Raw genomic sequence first — 22,076 nt, forward strand, 5'->3', positions numbered from 1 at the left:
CAGAAAATAAATTTCCTAGGGTGTTCTAGTATTCTATACTGCTATGAGCTCTCAATTAGTCTGTCCAGTTGGTTTATGCTGGATTCCTGGGTTTCTATCATGAAATAGGATTTCTTATGTATTTATAATGAAATTTTGATTTTCGATGTAAACAAAATTACAATGGGATTACATCCGTGTTGGGATTACTTAAATAGTTTCGGGTGGAATTTGCTATGCTTACGGCTTTGTTGCATTTAGAGTTTTTGTTCGGTGCTGCTTTTATGTGACTTGTTGTTTAGACTGGTGGTACGTTATATTGGACTATTTTGTTTCATGCCATTGATGTTGTAGGTAAAAAAGGGGAAGTTTCAGTCCTACTGATTTGTCATATGCATGATTCTTCTGGCAGGTGAACAGAAGTATTTTATCTTCACCAAAGGGACATATAAAGTGGGTCGAAAAGGTAATCCTGAGATAGAACCCATGTGAAGAAGTTTTTTGTCCTCCTTTACTACTCTTACACTGGAAAAAATTGTCAATTCTTTATGGAAAAATCATGCTAAGCATGAAATATATAAACTATCTGATAAACTTACTGCTATTTATTTTGTTTTTGCTTCTTCTTTTATGCATAAGTGTGCCTTCCTCGTACACCCATTTCTTCGTTGATAGGAGGGTACTTTCCTCTGCCATTTGAAGTTTAATCAATTTGCTGTTAATATTTTGGGCCATCTAAACTTGAGTCACCTTGGTTACTGGATTAAATTCTAATGTTCTGTTTGACATTCTCAAACATCTAGGTTTAGGTTGAATCTATAGTCTCACGAATCTTGCTTCTCTTTCTACTGCAAGTCAATTTAATGCAACTCAATTGAGTCTTATCCCAGCTTAATTGAGTTGGCTACATGGATCCTAGTTCACCATTCAGCTATATAGAAAGCCATACATGTTGACGATCCTAATCCATGCAATTTTTTTCTCACCAGTTCTCTATTTATGCCTGGAACTTGCTCATTTTGCTCATTTAATCTGAATCATATCATTCCTTTCCTGCTGCTTAGGATCATGCTAAAAGATTTGGCTAAGGTTTGTTATGATGCTGGCTAATCACCTGACACACCAGCCCTTCTCCTTTCCCGGGGCTGGTGACCGGCAGCACCCACAAAAAGTAAAAGGGGAACTTAGTTCTCTTTCTACCAGTGTCAATGATATGTGACGTTCGTGTTGGGGGTCCCATCCACCTTTTTTTCACTTTCTTAGTATAACCAACCATTAAAGTTGAAAAATGTTTTGTTTCCTTCACTTCATCTCACACCACTTTACTATCCTACATTTTCTCACAGCCACACTTCACTTTCACACACTTCTTACATTCTCTTGATGATGAAGCACAAACTAGATTATCAATAACCTAAAGTTGCTTTTGATGTTGCAAATGTGCATCCCTTTGTCACCCCTTTAGAATCTGTTTATTACAAAATTTGCCGCCCTTCTTTGAGACTGTTTTTATTTATAAATCTGTCATTAGTTGTTGCAATTGAGTTATTGAGTACCCAAATGGGCCCACAAGCAATCTGATTCCGGTTTTGGAACTCGGATCCACATAAGGAAGAGACTGGGCTAGTTGATAACCTCTAGCACCCCTTATAGTCACAGTGCGTTTTTAAAACCATGAGATCCATGGGCCAAAATGGATAATGTTGTGGCTTGGTATGGGGTCGGGGCATTAGAGTAGGAGTGTGACTGTCGAAGTAATAGTGACAATCCTTCTCACGCCCTCCACCAATCGTATTCCTTGTCTTAAGATTTTGAAAAACACAAGTAGGATAAAATGTTCCTAAACATTTTAAATATTTATTGTGGAGTTGTGTGTTGCTTATATAGCTTTTAATGCGGAGTTGTGTGTGATCACATAGTTTTCAATGCGGAGTTGTGTGTTCGAGTTGTTACTTTCGTGCTTAGCGGGGCTATCAAGAATTCGTTATCTCATTTCTCCTTTTATGAAAGTAGGTTGGGTGATGGATTATCTTGGTGGTGGACGTAATGTATGTAGGACGCTTTGACTTGACCGATCTATATGGTACGTCAGGTTGTCAAGTAGATAGCCGATATCTTATTATAGTCTGTCGCTATAAGTCTGTGGATGCTCTGTAGTGATGCGTTAGGTTAACAGCCGACACTTATTATAATTAGCCATAACCCGTCAATCTTTTTGCATGGATCCTTGCACTCGTCCTTGCTTGGAATCCCCATGTAACCAACCCCATTGAGTTAGGATAAGGTTTTGGATGTTGTTGTTGACTACTAACAAAGATAAGATTTAAGGGTAAGGAACATGAAACACACATTTTAACATAAGAAGAGAGGATAATGTAACACAACTAGAAGTGGATACGTGAGTTGACGAGCCATCAGCAATAATGGCTCTAGAGTCTAGAGGGGTGATTGATCTCTTAAAGAGAAGAGAGTAGATGGGGCTTACCAGTCATATGAGAAGTGGCACCAAAGTCGTGTTGGTGCTATATTAGCAAGGGAAGTACTATACACTTTTCCCCACCCCAACTCTATTTTTTGGTGTGGAAGAAAGGAAGCAAGAAGTGCACCAGCACTTGAGTGAGCGGTAGTGGTGGATGTAGTGGTAGATGTCTCAATCTGCTGAAGACGCTTATGTAATTGATTGAGTTCATTGTGTAAAGGAGAAACAAACTGATTACCTCTAGAGTTAGAAGCTTGATTGGTGTTTGTGATGTAGATCGAACTTGCAAAAGGAGGGAGCTGCTGGTTCCATCAAACTAGACCAGTCAGGCCCAATATTGGCCCATCAAACCAGAAACTGCTGTTCACGAGTTTCTGTTCATGTGAACAGTACCCATGAACAGTAAATCTATTTCCTAAAAGAGGAGTGGCTTAGGCAGAAAGAAAGAGGCAACCATTGATTTCGGCTGAAGAGAAGATTTGTTTCTATTATTATGTTTTAGTTAGGCAGCAATATTTGTTTCCTTTTAGGATCCTTAGCTTAGTTTCTATTTTTTATGTTTTTCTTAGTTGACAAGTAATTAGAACTAGCTAGTTGTCTCTAGAAGATTCTAAGTTTCTATTTTACTTCTTTCTTGGCAAACAAGTTAGTTACTATAGGATGTTTTTATTTCCAAGTAATTAGTTTCCTTTTCTACTACTTTCTATTTTGTAATGAGTTCGGCCAAAGCTATAAATAGGTCTTTATTTGTAAGAATTGAAGGAGAATTTGATTAATGATATTTTGTGAGCTTTGCTTGCTGGTTTGATCCTGAGAAAGGATGTTTCAACAGCTGAGATAATTATGGGTGAGAGACCCAGGCTGAGATAGCCATCCCCCACCCATATCTATGCCTTCTATATTTATTTTCTCTACTTTCTACTCTTATTCTACTTTTGTTTATCCATTATTATTGTGAGAACAAAGTCCTAACGTTTGCTGAACAAAGGAGCACACAACCAGGCTACCGAATCCAGTTGCAGGGTTATCTTGGGAAGGACTTTGGAGTGTGTATCTCCCAGACCAGGTCTTTGATTGCTGCAGGATTTTGAGGGTTAGTTGAGGACCTGAGGAGGACCAATTGGTCCAAATTTGGGGATCATCCGACGCTTCTAATTTAAGTTCTTGATGAATCACCAAAAGCTTACTTTTTCTTGCAACCAGTGTAATTCTCAATCCATCTGGCGGAATTTGTCTAACTTTTGATGGTTTGTTCCCTCATATAGGATCTCCATTCGATAAAAAAATAGCTCCATCTGAGCTGTGATTTGTGAGTAATCGAAACCTCCTCTATTCAGCCCTATTTTCCAGATCTGAGTCTTCTATTGGATCTGAACTTGATTTGTGTGTTGGACTGTTGGAGTTTACGATGGATCCTACTGGGACTGATTATCCCTTGTTAATTTAGTCTGACATCAGTTTGAGGATGATGCCACAGTTGAATTTTGATCAGATGTGTGTAGTAGCAGTAGCAGTAGCAGTAGCAAACAGTTGTTGAGCCCACTCAGATTTACCATGCGTTGCCCAATATGTATCAACAGTGTGATTCATCTTACCAATGTGATTACATTGATGTGCACCTTGATTTAGTGACTTTTCTTTGCCTCGACAACCGCCATGGCCTCGCCCTTCCGATGAGCCACAACCTCCTTTAGAAAAACTAGTGCCATGGTGATGACCCCCACTATTTGAAACAAGGGCTGAATTATTAGATGTGGCTGAGTTGGATTTGGGGTAGGAGGGAGACACGATATGTGGATTTGACAAAATGCCTCATTCATGGATGGCATTTTTTCGTCGGAAAGGATTTGGCTTTTCACTAGTTGAAGGTTAGAATTCAGCCTATATAAAAATTTGGCAACAAAAAACTCTGCATGTTGAGATTGAAGGTCTTCAATATCAGTGGAGAGAGGTTGGTATACATTGAGTTCTTCCCACATGCCTTCCGAGGAACCATAGTAGTTACTAATGGATTTATAATTCTGCTGGAAGGCATGGTTTGAAAACTTGGGATATCTCGCTGAAATCTTGGATATTTTCGGTATTCTTTTTTACCCAAATGAATTGGCATATGAAACACGAAAGTACATAATTTTGCTCATCTTGCTCATAATTTGGTCATTTCGTTTCGAAATTTCACTCATTTCCGGCAAAAAAATGCACAATTTCATCGAAATTTTGGCCATCTCGGACATTTCGTTTTGCTAAGTTCAGCCACTTCAGTCATAAGCCCCCCAAAATGGCGAAGCAAAACACTTGGAAAAAAGTGCACTTCGTCTATTTTGTAGAAATTTCTGTATTTTGGTGGTTACACCGAAACAAAACGAGTTCTTGAACAATGCTTGAGGGAGAAGAACTTTTCTGTAAGTTATATACCCTGGACAATTTCTTATCCTGAGAATATATTTCTTTCAGGTCATTCCGGACACCCTCAGCTGTAGTATGAAACATCACATAGGCTCTATATTGTTCCATAGCTAACAAAGTACGGTGGCATTCTCTGTTATCCATTCCGGGTTCTCAGTAGCAGTTGTAGCAGGGGGTGGCTTGGTAAGATAATCCAGTTTCCTCTTGGAAGTAATCTGAACCTCAACAGTCTGTGCCCAAATTAAATAGTTTGATGCACCCTTAAGTTTGATAAAAGTGATTTGGATGTTGACAGAGTCCGTGGGGGATTTGGAATCACCTGTAATGTGCTGAAAGAGAAACCTGCAGCAAATAAACAATATGATATTTGGTTCGATCACCAGATAATAGAAGATAAGGCAGCAGCAGATAAATCACCAATTTGATATGTAAGAACACCTTTGTCCAGAAGACAATTCCTAAAAAACAAAAATCATAGACAATATGATGTCAGTTTCTGAACCTGGAGATCAATATTACATTGCCCATACGTGGTCTAGCCCCTTCCTTATATAACATGAAATAAGTCATCAACTCTTGGTAGGAATCCTATAAGAGTCTAAGTCTAATTACAATAAAGAGAAATGACTAGGAAACGAAATAACAACGAAGAAGTGTAGCTATCATGATGGAGATTGGGAAGAGGGAGAGAAAGCTAGAGCATGATAGGAATCGAATTGCCAATACATGGTCTACCTCCTTCCTTATATAACATTAGCTAAGTCATCAAATCTTAGTAGGAATCCTACCAAGAGTCTGAGTCTAATTTTAATAAAGAGAGAAAAGGAATAACAACTAAACAACTAATCTGGCTCTTAGTATCAACTCTTGGTAGGAATCCTACTAAGAGTCTAAGTCTAATTATAATAAAGAGAAATAACTAGAAAAGGATATAAGTATATAACGCTATCTTTTGGGTACACCATACATCATAATACCATAACACTCACAATACACTTTAACGTAGTCTTTAGAAAATAGCCTCTTTCCTAGAATATGAATGCTTGAACCAGTACTGCCTTTATAATAATTTTGGTACTTTGTCCCAAACTAATAGAGGTGATTTTTCATGATAGCAAGATGTAATTGATGCCATCCTTGGTTTTGTAGGTTGTGATGTGATTATAAATTCAGACAAGGGTGTCTCCCGGCTTCATGCTGAGTTAATTGTGGATGCAATGACTTCCTTTGGTCCTCTACAGAAAATATCTGCAGGTTGCCCCTCACAAGTCTGCATTAGAGATTGCTCAAAGTATGGCACATTTATAAACAAGAAACTGGGATCAAATGCAAAAGTTCATGAGCAACCAAATAAGGAGACTACTCTAAAAGACGGGGACCTGGTGATATTTGGAACCGGTAATGCTACCTACAGGTGATTTTACTGTACATCTGAAACTCCATGTGACTGCATGAATGCATTTCTGTGGAATTGCATACTCTCTATCATTGATGGTTGCCACTACCAACTTGTTGGCCCTTATGGAAACTTATTATTTTTATTATTTATTCTGTTTAATACATTTAATTTCAGCGAGATAGCAATGATTCTATGCCAAATGAATTTGCTTCCTCTTCTGTAACCAGCAACAACTTTGTTGCAGGTTTTCTTATGTTCGACTGATATTTTTCATTTACTGCTCAAAGACCTTCCAAGTGAATCATTCTTTTGAAGACAAAATTTCATCAATAGGTTTGTGAATCATTCCCTTTTTAATGCATCAGAGCATCTCTTAATTTTCTTGTCATTGTGGGTGTTGATATCTGATTGTTCCATTTCCTGCAAAAATGATGTCATAATTCTCTTCCTTAGGTTGTTCAAGATTTACATATCTTTTTACATTTCTTCATATTACACTTAGGCTAGATCTGTTTGTGTTGAAAAGGGGGAAAAGTGCATACTTTTCCTTTTTGTAGATCTTAAGTATGGGGAGGAGAAGGAGGTGGTATTCCCATGTGTCGTGCCATATGCTTCAAGTAGGATCGAAGATCGTCAATCTTGTCATGTGTGGTCTTGAATTGTTGATCAACATTCATCTTAAGTGAGGAGAAGTTCTGCTCAAGATGCATCAGTCGAGAGGTCCAATCGGCAGATGATTCTCCTGATTGAGTGGGAATAGTCTCCTCAGGGGCAATAGGTTCATGATGCTCATGATATCCATCATTATGCTCATCATGGTCTTCATCATTATCATGTGCATGTTCCTCATCAACATCATCTGTTTGGGCAACCTCTATTTCTTGTCTTATAGGTTTGAAGGCATTTGCTTGGATTTGGATTGTCAATAATTGCATCGGGAGGAATGTTGAAATGATGAAAGACTGTCTGTCCCAAGAAGACGACCATATGGAAATCGCATTTTATTCTAGGGAATGATAGTGATCATATGACCCATGAGCATGTAAGGAAGATTTGTTTCATAGCATTGTAGAATGCAATAAATCAGATATGCTGAGGTAGACATAATAGCTTCCCTATAGCCTCCCTTAGGAATGATATTGTCACCAATTATCCAGTTTATGGCTTGAGCTATGGGGAACAAGATCCTTAGTCTGAGGTTTCAGAATAGTAGTGTATCTAGCTGGTTCAACAATACCTTGGTAAATTTGATCTTTAGTCAAGGGAGCAATGAGAGGAATAAAGTGGTCCTTGGGTTTCCAGTATCGACAGGGACCACAGTTACTGATACCCAAGATTTGTGCTAATTCAGCTACATTGAAGTGTATGGGTATTCTATTTACTAAGGAATGAATGGTAAGCTCCTCAGCCGCTCCAGTGTAGGTGAGGTTCAATAAAACTCTCGGACTAGACGAGGAAAACATGGATAGGGAAGAGTGAAAAGGTTGTCCCAACCAAGTATAGACAGACTAGCAGGCAAACCATAGTTAGCAAAGGATGACAGATTTACCTCTCTTCCAAGTTCAATCTTTCTTTTGAGAAAGATTTCCCAATTTGCTCGTGCTTGTTCACTCACAAATTGTGGAGACGTACGAGGTCTTCGAGGAACTATTGGTTCATCTTGAGCATGGGAAGAAGTGGCTTTCCCTTTCCTTTTGTATTGTCTGTCAGCCATGGGGAAAAGAGGTGAGAGGAAAATGGCAAGAGAGTGATGAACTCTTCACTAGGATGCATAGTGGAGTGATATTTTTGAGGGGAATAGGAAGGGTTATGGTCGAAATGAGGCTACTAGGGTTTTGGAAAGAAAGAAACGGAGGGAGAAGAGGAATAGGAGTAAAACAAAATGAGCCCGAAATAGGGTTTTTATTCACTCTTGGGCAGATCCTCTGATTCGGAGATCCGGATTAGCCCTATTTTCAATTTTTATCGAAATTTTGAGTTTTTGGTGGCTTGGGTCATTTTCTCCCTATAAACCTATTCAAATGGGTCTATGACATTGAGTTCTCCCCGTAACTCACAAAACCTTTGTTCACTTAGTGGCTTTGGAAGAATATCTGCCACTTGTTTGGTTGTGTCAATATGCTCAAGCGACACTTCTCCTTTTTGGACATTGTCCCTAAGGAAGTGATAGCGCACATCATTGTGTTTGGAACGAGAATGTAAGATTGGATTCTTACTTCGGTTGATGGCACTTGTACTGTAACAGAAGATAGGGGATGAGTTGAGGTGAGTTCCATAGTCCAAGGTTTGTCTCATCCACAGAATTTGTGCACAACATCATGCTTCCGTAATGTGTTCAGCTTCAGTGGTTGATAAGGCAATTGAGTTCTGTTTCTTACTAAACCATGAGATCAGGCATGATCCTAGGAAGTGACAAGTTCCACTGGTGCTCTTTCGGTCAATGTGACAACCAGCAAAGTCGGCATCAGAGTAGCTGATGATATGGAATTTATTATCCATAGGATATCATAATCCTAAGTTTGATGTGCCTTTTAGATATTTGAAAATGCGTTTTACGACACTCAAATGGGATTTCTTAGGATTGGCTTGGTATCGTGCACAAGCACATACACTAAACATAATATCCGGGCGACTTGCAGTCAAATAGAGAGGACTTCCAATCATGCCCCGATAGTGTGTAGCATCGACTAAAGGACTGTCTTCATCCTTAGATAGTGATAATGAGGTGCTCAGTGTAGGAGAGGATTTTTGACTTTCTTAGTCAAATTTCTTTAGGAGATATCTTATGTATTTTGTTTGACATATAAAGATTCCATTTTCATTTTGTTTGATTTGAAAGTCTAGGAAAAAGGTTAATTCACCCATCATACTCATTTCAAATTCTTTACTCGTACATTTGCTAAATTCATCACACATTGCTTCATTAGTGGAACAAAAAATAATATCATCCACATATATTTGGACAATAATCATGTTTTTGTTTTAGTGCTTTATGAATAATGTGGTATCCACTTTTCCCATGGTGTAGCTGTTATTGAGTAAGAACTTACTCAACCTTTCATACCAAGCTCTTGGAGCTTGCTTGAGGCCATATAAAGCTTTCTTAAGCTTATCTACATGATTGGGAAGTTTTGGATTTTCAAATCCTGGAGGTTGTGCTATATATACTTCTTCACTAATGACACCATTTAAGAATGCACTTTTGACATCCATTTGATACAGTTTGAAATTTTTATGACAAGCAAAAGCAAGCAACATTCTTATGGATTCTAGTCTTGCGACCGGAGCATATGTTTCATCAAAATCAATTCCTTCTTCTTGATTGTATCCTTTTGCTACAAGTCTAGCTTTGTTTCGAGTGATTTCTCCTTTTTCATCTAATTTGTTTCGGAATACCCATTTTGCTCCAATGATTGTCTTGTCTTTTGGTTTGGGAACTAAGTCCCATACATTATTTCTTTCAAATCTTGCATAGCAATAATCCAATCATTATCCGTTAGTTCTTCTTGGATATTTTTAGGTTCAATAGTTGATATGAATGCACTATTACTAGGATGTTGATTTCTTGATCTTGTTTGTACCCCTTTGTTTAAATCACCTATGACTTGTTCGATAGGGTGATCCTTAATTGTTTTGACTTCTTTGGGTAACTCATTGTTTTCTTCTTCTAATGTTTCTTGTGTTGATATGCTTTCAATTTTCTTTCTTATTTCTTGTACTTCATCTTCATCTTTATTTGAAGGTTGCTTGTATATTGTGTTTGGTAGAGATTCATCAAATTTTACATTTATTGATTCTTCTACTACAAGTGTTCTTTTGTTGAACACCCTGTAAGCTCTACTATTTTTTGAGTAGCCAAGGAAGATGCCTTCATCTTTAGTGTTTAAGATGTAGCATTTACATCCAAATACTTTGAAATAGTCAACCTTAGGTGTTTTGTCAAAATAGTTCATATGGAGTCTTATTTAGTATTTTTCTTATTATTACTCTATTGAGGACATAGCATGCCGTATTAACGGCTTCAACCCAAAAATATTTTGGAAGTGAATACTCCTGGATCATGGTTCTTGCGGATTCTTGTATTGATCTATTCTTTCTTTCTACAACTCCATTTGATTGAGGAGTTGTAGGAGGTGAGAACTTATGAGTTATTCCATGTTCTTCACAGAGTTTACCAAATTGTGGTAGATTATCAAATTCTCCACTATGATTGGTTCTAATATTGGTGATTAGACAACCCTTTTGGTTTTGAATCCTTTTTCTTAGAGAGAAACTCACCAAAAGCATTATCTTTATGTTTAATGAATAGAGTCCAGGTGTATCTAGAGTAATCATCTATTACTACTAGAGTATATTGTTTTCCACCTAGACTAGAGGTTGAGATTGGCCCAAATAAATCTATGTGGAGTAGTTGAAGAGGTCTTGAGGTTGATACTACTGTTTTAGACTTATGTGAGGCTTTTACTTGTTTACCCTTTTGACATGCATCACAAAACAATTTGTTTTCAAAATTTAGTTTAGGCATATTTCTTACTAGATTTTTAGAAGCAATTTGTCTAAGAGTTTTTGTGTTGACAATGGCCTAGTTTTCTATGCCAAAGTTGACAGTCTTCATATTTTGATACAAGGCATATACTACTAGCGTTATCAAACACACAAGTGTAGATGTTATTTCTTTTAATGCCATTCAAGACAACATCAAGTTTATCATTTTTCACTAAGCATTGAGAAGCATTAAATTCTATTATATATCCATTTTTGCATAATTGACTTACACTTATTAAGTTGTAAGCAGGACCATCAACTAAGTATACATTAGATATAGTGGTACCTCCTATGTTGATAGAGCCCTTGCCAATGATTTTTCCTTTGCCTTTGTCTCCAAAAGTCACCCATCCTCCATCATGTCTTTTGATTTTTGAGAATAAGTTGGAGTTTCCGGTCATATGCTTGGAGCAACCATTGTCAATATACCATTCAAGATCCTTTTTGCTCTTCAAGCATATCTATCAAAAACACAATCAATAATGCATTGGTCCCCAATTGGGTCCATTGAAGTTAGAGTCAAAAAATCCTTTTGGTACCCATATAGTCCTTGTTTTGTTTTGGGTATCGTTGCTATAGGATTGTGAATTTTTTAAATAGTGTGGTGCTCTAGTGTTACTTCTTGGTGGTTGAGGTTTATAGAACCTATTATTGTAATAATCATTTGATTTGTATGTTTGAGGTCTATTGTATCTATTCCATTGGTTCCACTGTTGACCTTGAGGTTTTGAGAACCTTTGCGGTCGTTGTGGATCATGAGTATATTTTCTGGCATATGGATATGCATGATTGGTTTGAGGTTTCTTCAGAGGTGGATTGGTTTTTTCTTTTTCCTTGGATTTAGAGGTGGATCCTTTGTATCCAAGGCCTTCCTTGTTGTGAACATCTCTTCGAGGTGTTCCCAATTGGGTGTCAAGGTTCCTTTGACCTTTAGTAAAGGTTTTTAGGGCTGAGGTTAATTTGGCATTTCCTTTTGAGAGATCTTTGTTTTCTTTTTGTAATTTTTCAAGTCTCCAAGTGACCTTTAATTTCATTTTCTTGTTCTCTCACATAAGTGGTGAGTTCATTTAATGTAAATTGGAGATTATCTATTTGCTTTCCTAATGCCTTCTTCTCTTTCACTATCTTTTTGCTATTTTCGTATAATTCTTGAAAAGCATCATACAATGATACAATTCATCAAATTCAATATTTTCTTCACAAATGGAATTCGCACTATCAAAGTTTGTCGAGTTTACCTTATCTTCTTCTTGATCGGATGCAGCCATTAAGGCTAGATAAGTATGTTCATCACCCGATTCTTTATCACTACTGTCGGATGAGTCATCCCAAGTTTCTTTGGCTTTGTAGGCCTTCTTTTTCTTTCCTTCATTTGAGAGATTTGGACAATCGGGTTTGATGTGACCTGGCTTTCTACATTCATAGCAAATTACTTCATTAGATTTTTGATTGGAGTAGTTCTTACGTTTGTTATCTCTAGAGGGTTGTCCTTTGATGAGTTTTCTTCCTTTCTTCGATTTTAGGAACTTGTGGAAGTGACGAGATAGGAGTAGTATTTGTTCGTCTTCACTTTCCTCTTTATCTGACTCATCACTCGTGTGTCATTTTATGAGCTATTACTTTCTTTCTTGTTTCTTCTTGTTCTTCCAAGTCATCGTCTTGAAGTTCTACTTCATGAGTTTGTAGCATCCCCATGAGTTCATCTAGGCTTAAGTTTTCTAGATCTTGAGTGTTTTGGATGGCTGTCACCATTGGCCTCCATTTCTTCTTGGGCAATGTGTGTAGCACCTTCATTACTTTCTCCTCTTGAGTGTAATCTTTGTTCAAGGCTTTCAACTTGTTCACAATGTTAGTAAAACGAAAAAACATAACAAAGATAGATTCATTCTTATGCATTCTAAAGCTTTCGTACTCATGTCTGAGTCGGCCAATGTTTACTTTCTTGACTTTCGAAGTTCCTTCGTAAGTCACGATAAGTTTCTCCCACATTTCTTTGGCTGACCTACACATTGAAGTTCTATTAAATTCCTGCTCACTTAGTGCATATTAAAGGAATGTAATAGCTTTGAAATTATAGTGAATTTTAATTTTTTCTTCAGCTATCCATTCTTTCTTTCCTTTTTCTACAAGTTCATCTCCTACTTTCTTATAGACTTTGTATGACCCTTCCTCAAATAGCTCCCATACATCCAAGCTATGGGAACAAACAAAGTTTGTGAATTGATTTTTCCAGTAGGCAAAACCTTCACCATTAAAATATGGAGGTCTTCATATGTTAAGACCTTCAATTTGTTGGTGTTGAGATGCCATGGATCTTTAACTCGGTTTTGAGAAAATTAAGTCTCAGTTTTGAGCTCCCGCTCTGATACCAATTGTTAAAAACACCTACAGGGGGGGTGAATAGGTTTTTCTCGAGAGTACTTGACAATTTTTTGATTTATTCTAATTTAGACAAAATGCGGAATTAATGTATGAAATCAAAAGTCAAGACACGAGGATTTTTATAGTAGTCGACTTCTAACTAAGTCTACATCTATTCCTTTCAAAACCCCTTGAGAGATTTCCACTAGTTGTTTCTTTTACCAGGTAAGAAACAAGCCTTTACAACGTCTTAGTTCCGAGTCAAGTGTAACCCACTCTTGAGTCCAAGCAAGAGTAACTCAATACACTCTTGAGTACCGGCAAGATAACTGAAAGTAGAAAAGTAAATGAAAATGTAAATTACAAGAGTTGAACAATGTTACCCATATAGAATAAAAACTCTTGTGTAAGTGTGCAAGTGGATGAATGCAATGAATGAGCTTGGTTGCACTTTGAAGCTTCTCAATGACTTGAATGTTTGAAGCTATTATCTCTTCTCAATCTCTCTTTCTTTTAAAGTAATAATGATTGCTTATAGCTCAGATGGCTGTGTGAAGAGGTGTCTAAATCCGTGCCTAAGAGGGTATTTATAGCCAAAAGAATGACTGAGAAGAGGACAAGAAACTCCTCCAACGGATCTATTTTTCTCTGAGGATCCGGATCCTGATCTGGATCCTTGATCCGGATTCAATATAGCCGTTATATGACCGTTGAGAGATTGAGTTTTGTCATGATCCGGATTGGAGAATTTTCAATCCGGATTAATTTGGATGCCTCTGTGTAGGGGTGTCAATCGGTCGGGCCGGTCCGGTTTCGGTTGGGCTTAATCGGGCTTGAAGACTTTTAAAGGTTGCACCGTGTCCGCCCATTTAACTAATCGGGCTTAGTTAGTGAGGGCATGGTACACTTTATATTCGGTCGGTCGGTCTCGGGCTATAATCGGTCCACTAAAATCGAGCCTTAATCGGGTTTTAGTCAGGCCTTAACCGGGCCACGGACATGTTTAATGTTAAACGGGCGTAACCGGTTTTTAAACGGGCCTTCTTTAATTGTTGAGTTTAATTGTATTACACTATTACTTCTTTAAATAGAGATGAATCTACTCTCTTCCAAGTCACATATTTAAAAACATCACAAAAAATCCAAAGCATTGATCCAACATCCTCATAATTAAACTATTTAGAAACATCATAAAAAATCCTAAATCCTTATCCTGTCCAAGCATCCCACAATTAAAATATTTAGAATCATAAAAAGTCCTAAATCCTTGTCCAAGCATCTCATAATTAAAATATTTAGAATCATAAAAAGTCCTAAATCCTTATCCAAGCATCCCACAATTAACATATTTAGAGGAATCTACTCTCTTCCAAGTCACATATTTAAAAACATCACAAAAAATCCAAAGCATTGATCCAACATCCTCATAATTAAATTATTTACGAACATCATAAAAAATCCTAAATCCTTATCCTGTCCAAGCATCCCACAATTAAAATATTTAGAATCATAAAAAGTACTAAATCCTTGTCCAAGCATCTCATAATTAAAATATTTAGAATCATAAAAAGTCCTAAATTCTTATCCAAGCATCCCACAATTAACATATTTAGAAATATCACAAAAAATCTTAAATTCGTATCCAAACATCCCCAAAGTTAAATATTTAGTTACATGACTCAAAATTATCCTGATTTCGTCCAATCTGGAGTGCTTCAACATCAATCCCACCTAATAGAAAATAGATGAAACATAAACATTAGTAAATGTAAAGATAAAAGATAGCGAATATGTCATAATCAAATAACAAGAATGATATTACCCATGGAATTTCACCTAACAGACTAAACATTAGCTGCAGTAGAGGCATTAGAAGATCTTTGTGTAGGTTCTACTGTAATATTAGTATCACCACTCACATCCAAAGATAACACATTCCCCAAAGCATTAGCCAAATCACTGGCATCATCAACCGGTTCAGCTTTAAAAGTGTACAAAATGAAGAAGAGGACATGTAAGATATCAAGATTATGACAAAAAAAATGCGACGAAGCAACATTTGTTTAACGGATGAAAAATGTATATTTACATAGTTTGAAATTACCTCTAAAGTTTACTCCGAACATCCAATCTCGAAGGCAAATCAACGCTTCAGCATTTGTAGGCAATAGCTTACTTCTGTATTTGTCAATAACTCTACCTCCAGCACTAAAAGCTGATTCAGAAGCAACAGTTGATACCAGAATAGCCAACACATCCCGTGCCATCCGAGAAAGATCACAATACTTTGATCCTTGTAACTTCCAAAAGGCCAATACATCATAATGCTTGATCGGATCTTTAATCCTTGGCTCTTCTAGATATAAATCTAATTCGGATTTATCTTGTATTACAGTAGTAGTAGAACTCTCATACATAGATAGCTCCTACAAAACAAAATAATCAAAATGAATAATGTAATATATTGAATTAAAATATATGTTTTAAACAACCAAAAAAAAAAACATAATGATTTATACCTCCCAATCTAAAACATCTCCAACTGTATTGTCCTCAATAGCATGTGATTGAAATCCCCTCTCTTCCTCAGTTATCTCCATGCACCAGTACTCTTCAAAGAGTCGTGCTAAGGTCGATTTCACAAGATTAAACTTTTCCATTGCTGTTGAATCCAAACTGTATATCTTATCAAAAGCATACCTAACAAAGATTAGCTTGTAACGAGGATCAAATACAACAGCAATAGCTAAAATGATGTTATATGAGTCCCAATACTTATCAAACTTCTTTTTCATTTCTTGTGCCATCTTTTTCACATAGTCTTCTCCCTGATTTATCGTTTTCAACAAAGACAAATGTATTTTCCATACATTATGAAAATACAAATTTGCTGTTGGGTACTTTGACCCAGACAATAATTCAGTAATGTCATTAAAAGGCTTCAAAAAGGAACATAAGTGTTCAATCTTTTTCCAATCCTCATTGCTTGGACACACTTTAAAATTTTTATCCACCAACTCTAGTTGTTGAAATGCAGTCTGATAGACAATGGCAGAATCAAGCATGTGATAAGTCGAGTTCCACCTTGTGGAAACATCCCCATGCAACCCTTTCTGACTTGGTATATCCAATTGTTTGCAGCATTCAAGAAACTTTACTTTCCTTGCTTGAGATGCCTTCACATATGCTACACTCGATCGAACAAAATGTACAGATTCATCAATGCACTTCAAACCATCTTGTACAATTAGGTTCGATATATGAGCACAACATCTGTTGTGAAAAAACTCACCACTACACAACAATGCCTTCTTTAATACCAAACTTTTTTTCAAGTGCTCAATAAAACAAAGGTTAGCACCGGCATTATCTAATGTAATAGAGAACAATTTCTTCTCTATGCCCCAATCCAACAACATATTTGAAGCAATTTCACATATATTAGCTCCTGTGTGTGGGGGTGGCATAATGCAAAATTTCAATAATTTTTTATGTAGTACCCATTCTGTGTCAATATAATGACAAGTGAGAGAAATATAGGAGTCAGTGGTTACAGAAGTCCACAAATCAGTAGTCAATGACATTCTACCATTGAAGGAACTCAAAAAATCCTTTATCCTCTTGCTTTCTCTAGTATGCAACTTCAAAATATCAGCCATTTGGGTATTCCTACTAATAGGACTAAATTGTGGGTAAAGATAAGAAATCAAAGCCCTAAACTCTTCATACTCGACGAATACCAAGGGCAACTCATGTCTGACAATAAGTGTGGTAATCATATCTCGAACTACATCTGCGTCAATCCTCTTAGTTTTCAGTGCCACATTCCCATCACCTCCACCCAATAACATTTGAGCAACATCATTATTTTTACGCTTGAGGCAAGACTTAAGATGTCTCCTCAAACTACCAGTGCCATTGATAGATGAGTCAGCCAGATATATATTCCCACAAGCCTTGCATTTTGCTCTCTGTCTTCCATCGGGATTTTTGTCTTTAGGAATATTAATAAACTCTTTCCAAACTATGGAAGTTTTTTTCCTATTTCTTGGTAAAGTACTGACTGTAGCAGATGAAACAACTGGCCCAGTATTATGATCAAATGCAGTTCTTGAACTAGACGGACTAAAACCATTCCCTCTGTTTACTTCATTAACAGACATCTGAACTTCTTGATCTTTTTGATTTGACATTATGCAATTCAACTGAATAAAACAACAATAGAATGCAAAATAATAAATATAAATTGAATCTTCCTCAAAATAAAAACAATATTGTTCAAATTCATGTTAATAAGACTTAACATTTATTCAGTAAAAAATAAATCCCCACTAATTTAAGGTCTTGCATCGTTTCAACTCATTTAGGCAATAGATATCATAATCTAAGGCATGGATATATTTACAATCGAAATGCCTATTATTATGCAATCAGTGAAACATGCTTTCTACATGAATTATCAGTAAATAAAATTTCATACACATCAAGTGGAGCAAATAATGTCAAAGAAACGGTTAGTAACTCAAAGAAAAGCATAAATAAAATTTCAGGTAATGGATTCTTGTCATGAACAAAGAAAAGCATAAATAAAATTTCAGGTAATGGATTCATCAGGCCTTGAGTGGAATGAGTTGCATCTCCCTCTACGGATCTCTCTCCTCCCTCTTGTGAAATGACATATATGCCCCCTATTTTGGGAGGAGAAAGATAGACATAGAAGGCGATAGCATACACTACACAACCAAACAGTTAATGCATCTATTCCCAACTGATCACCCCTACCCTTCTATCCTTCTAATTTTCTGTTCCTCCCAAGTCTCAAGGAGGATCTCGGATCTGGATCCTTTTCAATGGTTGATGCTCCAATCATCCTTCAATCAAACACAGACACCTTTAAGGTTAAATACCCTCTTAGTCACATTAAACTTTTGAGAAAGCTATCTCCAAGAGATGTTTGGATATAAATATTCTAGTGTGTGTATATATGGTTGATAAGAGTTGATTTTTTCTTTATAAGCATAGTCTACAGTGTATAAACAAAATACCCAGACAAGCAAAACCATGCAAGCATAAGAACAACACCATTAGAAGGCATGTACAAGTTTTCCAAATTCAAGATACAACAAAATTGGATGATTGTGACCATTAATATATGGCATAAAGACAAACATTCTCCTTACCTAACATTCTAATTGAAGCAATGATATAATGGTTGAAACCCGAGAAGATGAAGAAAAACTGATTAAAAAAAACAGGCAAAGTGAAATTGTAAGTCATTGTCAACATCTTTAATTGGATTAAAGATATGTTGCAAGGAAAAAGGAAAAGAAGGTGATTTAAAAATTTATAAGAGCCAAAAAAATAAAAAAAATCTTAGAGGAGCCATATGGAAACACAACCATCACATGTTCTCTTAAGACCAAAATTACACTCAATCACGACATCTTTCCAGCCTTTACTGAGCAGTTTAACATTACCCTGGGTGTTCTTTAAAAACATGCAACTCTTGAAGACATCAACTAGATGAAGTGCTCAACTACTTGACAGCATACAATAAAGAATATGACCAAATGATTGGACTATATCAAGATGGCTAAGGATAACAATGCGTACACTGTTAAGGCTCTGGTTCATCATCCCCCAGAGCTGGAAAATGTGAGATAAAGTGGATATCAAAAAAGATCATTTCTCTCAATCTGGATCCATCCAGAAGTACACAAATAAATAAATACACGAATGCTAAGGGGTTGGCTGTGTTATTATCAATGTTCTTATCAGTTTAGCATGTATACTAGGAGTAACAAAACAAGATAAAATATTAGGAACAAAAGAAAAGTTACCAATACTAGCTTCCTCAGATATCTAACACCATCAGGGCCTCTTGTACTGAAATGTGTACGTGTGTTTGGTTAGAAAGTGATTGAAGGGAGCAGCTGTTGTTAAAGTCCAATCTTTCCACGGTGACCACTGATCACTGTATAGAACGGTAGAAGGAAAAGGAGAAAATTGAAACAAAGAAAACTAGATACATGAGAGAGAGAGAGAGAGAGAGAGAGAGAGAGCCAACCTGGATCTCGAGCAGTGGCGTGGACGAAGTAGCCTCTTTGAAGGAGAGCACAGCACAGCAGCTCGACCCAGACTCGCAGACTCGCAGAGCACAGCACAACACAGCAGCCGACGACGACGACGACGCTCGACCCAGACTCGCAGAGCACAGCGGCGGCCGCGGCACTTCCTTTCCGTTAAACGAAGAGAAGAGAAGAGAAGGTTAATACTTAACACTAGGGTTTTTGGTTTTTTTCTTTTTAACTCTTTCATATGGGGGTAGAATAGTAATCTTACAACCGGGCCGGGCCAGTCCGGTGCAAACTAGACCGGTCTCGGTCGGGTCTTAATTGGTCGGTCTCGGTCGGGTGCCCGACGGTCCAAGTATCAGGACTAAGACCGACCGTTTATAAAAGGGCCGGGCTCAAGCCCGACACGTTTAATAAACGGGCCGGGTCGGGCCAGGCTTTAAACGGTCGGTTCTGTCGGGTCGGTCCACGAATTGACACCCCTACCTCTGTGTGTCAGTTTCTGACAGACAGTGCAATCCGGATTCCCAATCTGGATTGGGACTCCTGATCCGGATTACACTGAAAGTGAATCCGGATTGGTTCTTGAGGCTGTTTTGACTATGTTTCTTGGTCTGCCTTTTTCCATTCTTTTGGGAACATTTTGGGTGCATTTTGGTCATTTGCCTAAGGTCTTCTAAATGCACATTGTAATGCGTATGCAAGTGTGTGCGTGTTTACAATTGTATCCCCATTGTATTCTTCATGTCTTCTTTCTTTTCTTGATACTTGAGACTGTTCCAATGCGTCAATCGATCTTCATTCTTGAGATATTTTCAACGTATTGATTGTTCAATTGCTGATTTGGTCTTGGTGTTCTTCTTTGATGTTCTTCGTCTCACGATTCATTTAGTATGCTGTCGAGAAGGTTAGCAGCTGCACTCTTTGTTTGTTATCACCAAAACATGAGTATGGAGGAGGGATTTTCCCAACAGTATCTTCATCCTCTCACAGAATCACAGAGAAGAAGCTTGCAGAAGTTGTGAATTTTCAGCAATGGAAGAATATTGTGCAGTTGGTTTTGACTGGTCGTGACCCAGCGGGATCATCTTACAAAGGTGAAGTCTGCTACTAATACTTCATGGGATATTGTTGATGCACATATTTTGGGACCGCTATTGAACTTGATGGATAACTCTATTTCGATCTTGTTATTCACATCGATATTGTGAAGGAGTTGTGGGATTAATTGAATGTTTTGTATTCTGGGCAGGACAACCTTGCTCGCATTTATGAGCTATCTTAGGATTTTTATAGGGTTGATCGGAAGGATCGACCTTTGACTCAATATTTTGCTGATTTCAAAAAGATGTATGATGAGTTGAACTCTCCACTTCCTATTTATAGTAATATCAAGAAGATATAGAACTAGCGAAAGCAACTCGCAATTATGGGCTTTTTAGGTTGTCTTGAGCTAGAATATGATGCTATCAGGTCTCAGTTCCTTGGAGGTAACAATGCGGCATCTCTTGCAAACACTTTTTCTCGAGTCTTACGGGTAGCTCGAGAGAATTCTTATGATCTTGCACCTACACTAGCAGATAGCTCTGCTCTTGCGTCTCAGAATAATAATCGAGGTGGGCTCTGTAATACTGGCAGTGGAGGTGGTAAGGAGCAACCTTCTGGTACTTCTAACACTTCAGATGGTTCAAGGGCAACACGAACATGCCACCATTGTGGCAAATCAGGACATATCCAATGCTTTTGTTGAAAATTTCATGGCAAACCCTTCAGAAGCAATTTGCTAATTCAACAGTAGTTACTGAGTCTTCTCAGCCTAAACAATCTAAAGGTAAAATTCTCAAGATGACAGATGAAGAATTTGCACGATATACTCAGTTTCAAACTTTGTCTTCTCAGGCCTTCTCTACTACTTTTGTCTAGATAGGTAATCCTACTGCTTGCTTTTCCTCATCCTCGCGACTCTGGATGATTGATTTAGGAGCATCAGATCATGTCTGGTGTGTCCGGTATATTTTTTCCTCTTTTAAAGAGTCTTCTGCTACTGACACGTTGGCTAGTGGGTATGTTTTTAAAGGCACTGAAAATATTTGTCTTCACTCTTCTTTATCGTTATTATCTATTCTTCAATTATCAAAGTAATATTTTATTTGTTAGTAAGTTTACTCAAGCTTACAATTGTTCCGTAATTTTTTCTCCTGATTCATATGTTTTTTAGGACCTTACGACGAAGAAGACTATTGGTAGAGGTTATAGAGTTGGGGGACTTATCGTCTTGAGGACACTTCTTTTGTTGCATGCTCAAGTATTCTCAGCTCCCATTAGATCCATTGTCGACTAGGTCATTCGGCTCTACTAAGGCTGCGTTTGGTAACGTTTCTATTCCAGAAATCATGTTTCGTGTTAAAAACGAAAATTTCAGTTTCTGTGTCAAAACACCGTTTTTAAACGAAGAAAGGGTGTTTGGTGAATCTGTTTCTGAAACGGTTTCAAAATGCAGGTTTTCTCTCCTCTTTGTGCGCAAAATTGTGAAAAATGAAGAGCTAAGGCGGAAGGCAAGTTTATCTGGAACGATTTCTCTAAAATCCCCCAAATAGTTCTTTTTTTTTTTATTTGTAACGAAATTGGGAAGACAGAACAGCTATTTGTCATTCTGTTAATTCCAGTTTCTACTGTTCTTTTTTCACTTTTTGTTTAAAAAAAAAAAAAGGGAAACTCCTCAATGATTCACCAAATGCTTTGTTCCGTTTTTTTGTTCCAATAGAACGAAAAAATCCAGAAATGTTCCAATAGAACGTTACCAAACACAGCCTAAGTTTGTAGAAGCTTGATT

General features: G+C 37.2%; 2 protein-coding genes across 5 annotated transcripts in view; one reads left to right on the plus strand and one right to left on the minus strand.

Moving 5' to 3' along the window:
- LOC122083944 (nijmegen breakage syndrome 1 protein) overlaps positions 1–22,076 on the plus strand; it is a 63,626-nt gene that overhangs the window by 389 nt on the left and 41,161 nt on the right. For all 3 annotated transcript variants that reach the window (XM_042651888.1, XM_042651887.1, XM_042651890.1), the window contains exons 2-4: positions 392–445; positions 6,014–6,278; positions 6,508–6,596. In XM_042651888.1, the coding sequence (XP_042507822.1) occupies positions 392–445; positions 6,014–6,278; positions 6,508–6,596 (408 nt within the window). The remainder of the gene's footprint in view (positions 1–391; positions 446–6,013; positions 6,279–6,507; positions 6,597–22,076) is intronic.
- On the minus strand, positions 14,729–18,134 carry LOC122083945 (zinc finger BED domain-containing protein RICESLEEPER 2-like). Of its 2 annotated transcripts, none has more exons than XM_042651891.1 (5): positions 18,039–18,134; positions 15,689–15,899; positions 15,274–15,595; positions 15,006–15,150; positions 14,729–14,900 (listed from the first exon to the last, which is right to left on the minus strand). In XM_042651891.1, exons 2-4 carry the CDS (start codon positions 15,827–15,829, stop codon positions 15,014–15,016), a joined length of 600 nt encoding a protein of 199 aa, XP_042507825.1. In that variant the 5' UTR covers positions 15,830–15,899; positions 18,039–18,134; the 3' UTR covers positions 14,729–14,900; positions 15,006–15,013. The 2 variants fall into 2 exon arrangements, with proteins under 2 accessions (XP_042507825.1, XP_042507826.1); XM_042651892.1 differs by having other exon boundaries at positions 14,992–15,150.

Source organism: Macadamia integrifolia, chromosome 7 (assembly GCF_013358625.1).
Source record: "Macadamia integrifolia cultivar HAES 741 chromosome 7, SCU_Mint_v3, whole genome shotgun sequence".
Classification (NCBI taxonomy): Eukaryota; Viridiplantae; Streptophyta; class Magnoliopsida; order Proteales; family Proteaceae; genus Macadamia; species Macadamia integrifolia.

Bases quoted from the DNA above. Each gene is read 5' to 3' on its own strand.
- LOC122083945 (XM_042651891.1), bottom strand. From the start codon at position 15,829: ATGGAAAAGTTTAATCTTGTGAAATCGACCTTAGCACGACTCTTTGAA. The intron at 15,596-15,688 runs GTATAAATCATT...TTTGTTTTGTAG, and splicing joins GAGATGTTTTAGATTGGGAG to GAGCTATCTATGTATGAGAG. The intron at 15,151-15,273 runs GTAATTTCAAAC...ACACTTTTAAAG, and splicing joins GTTCGGAGTAAACTTTAGAG to CTGAACCGGTTGATGATGCC.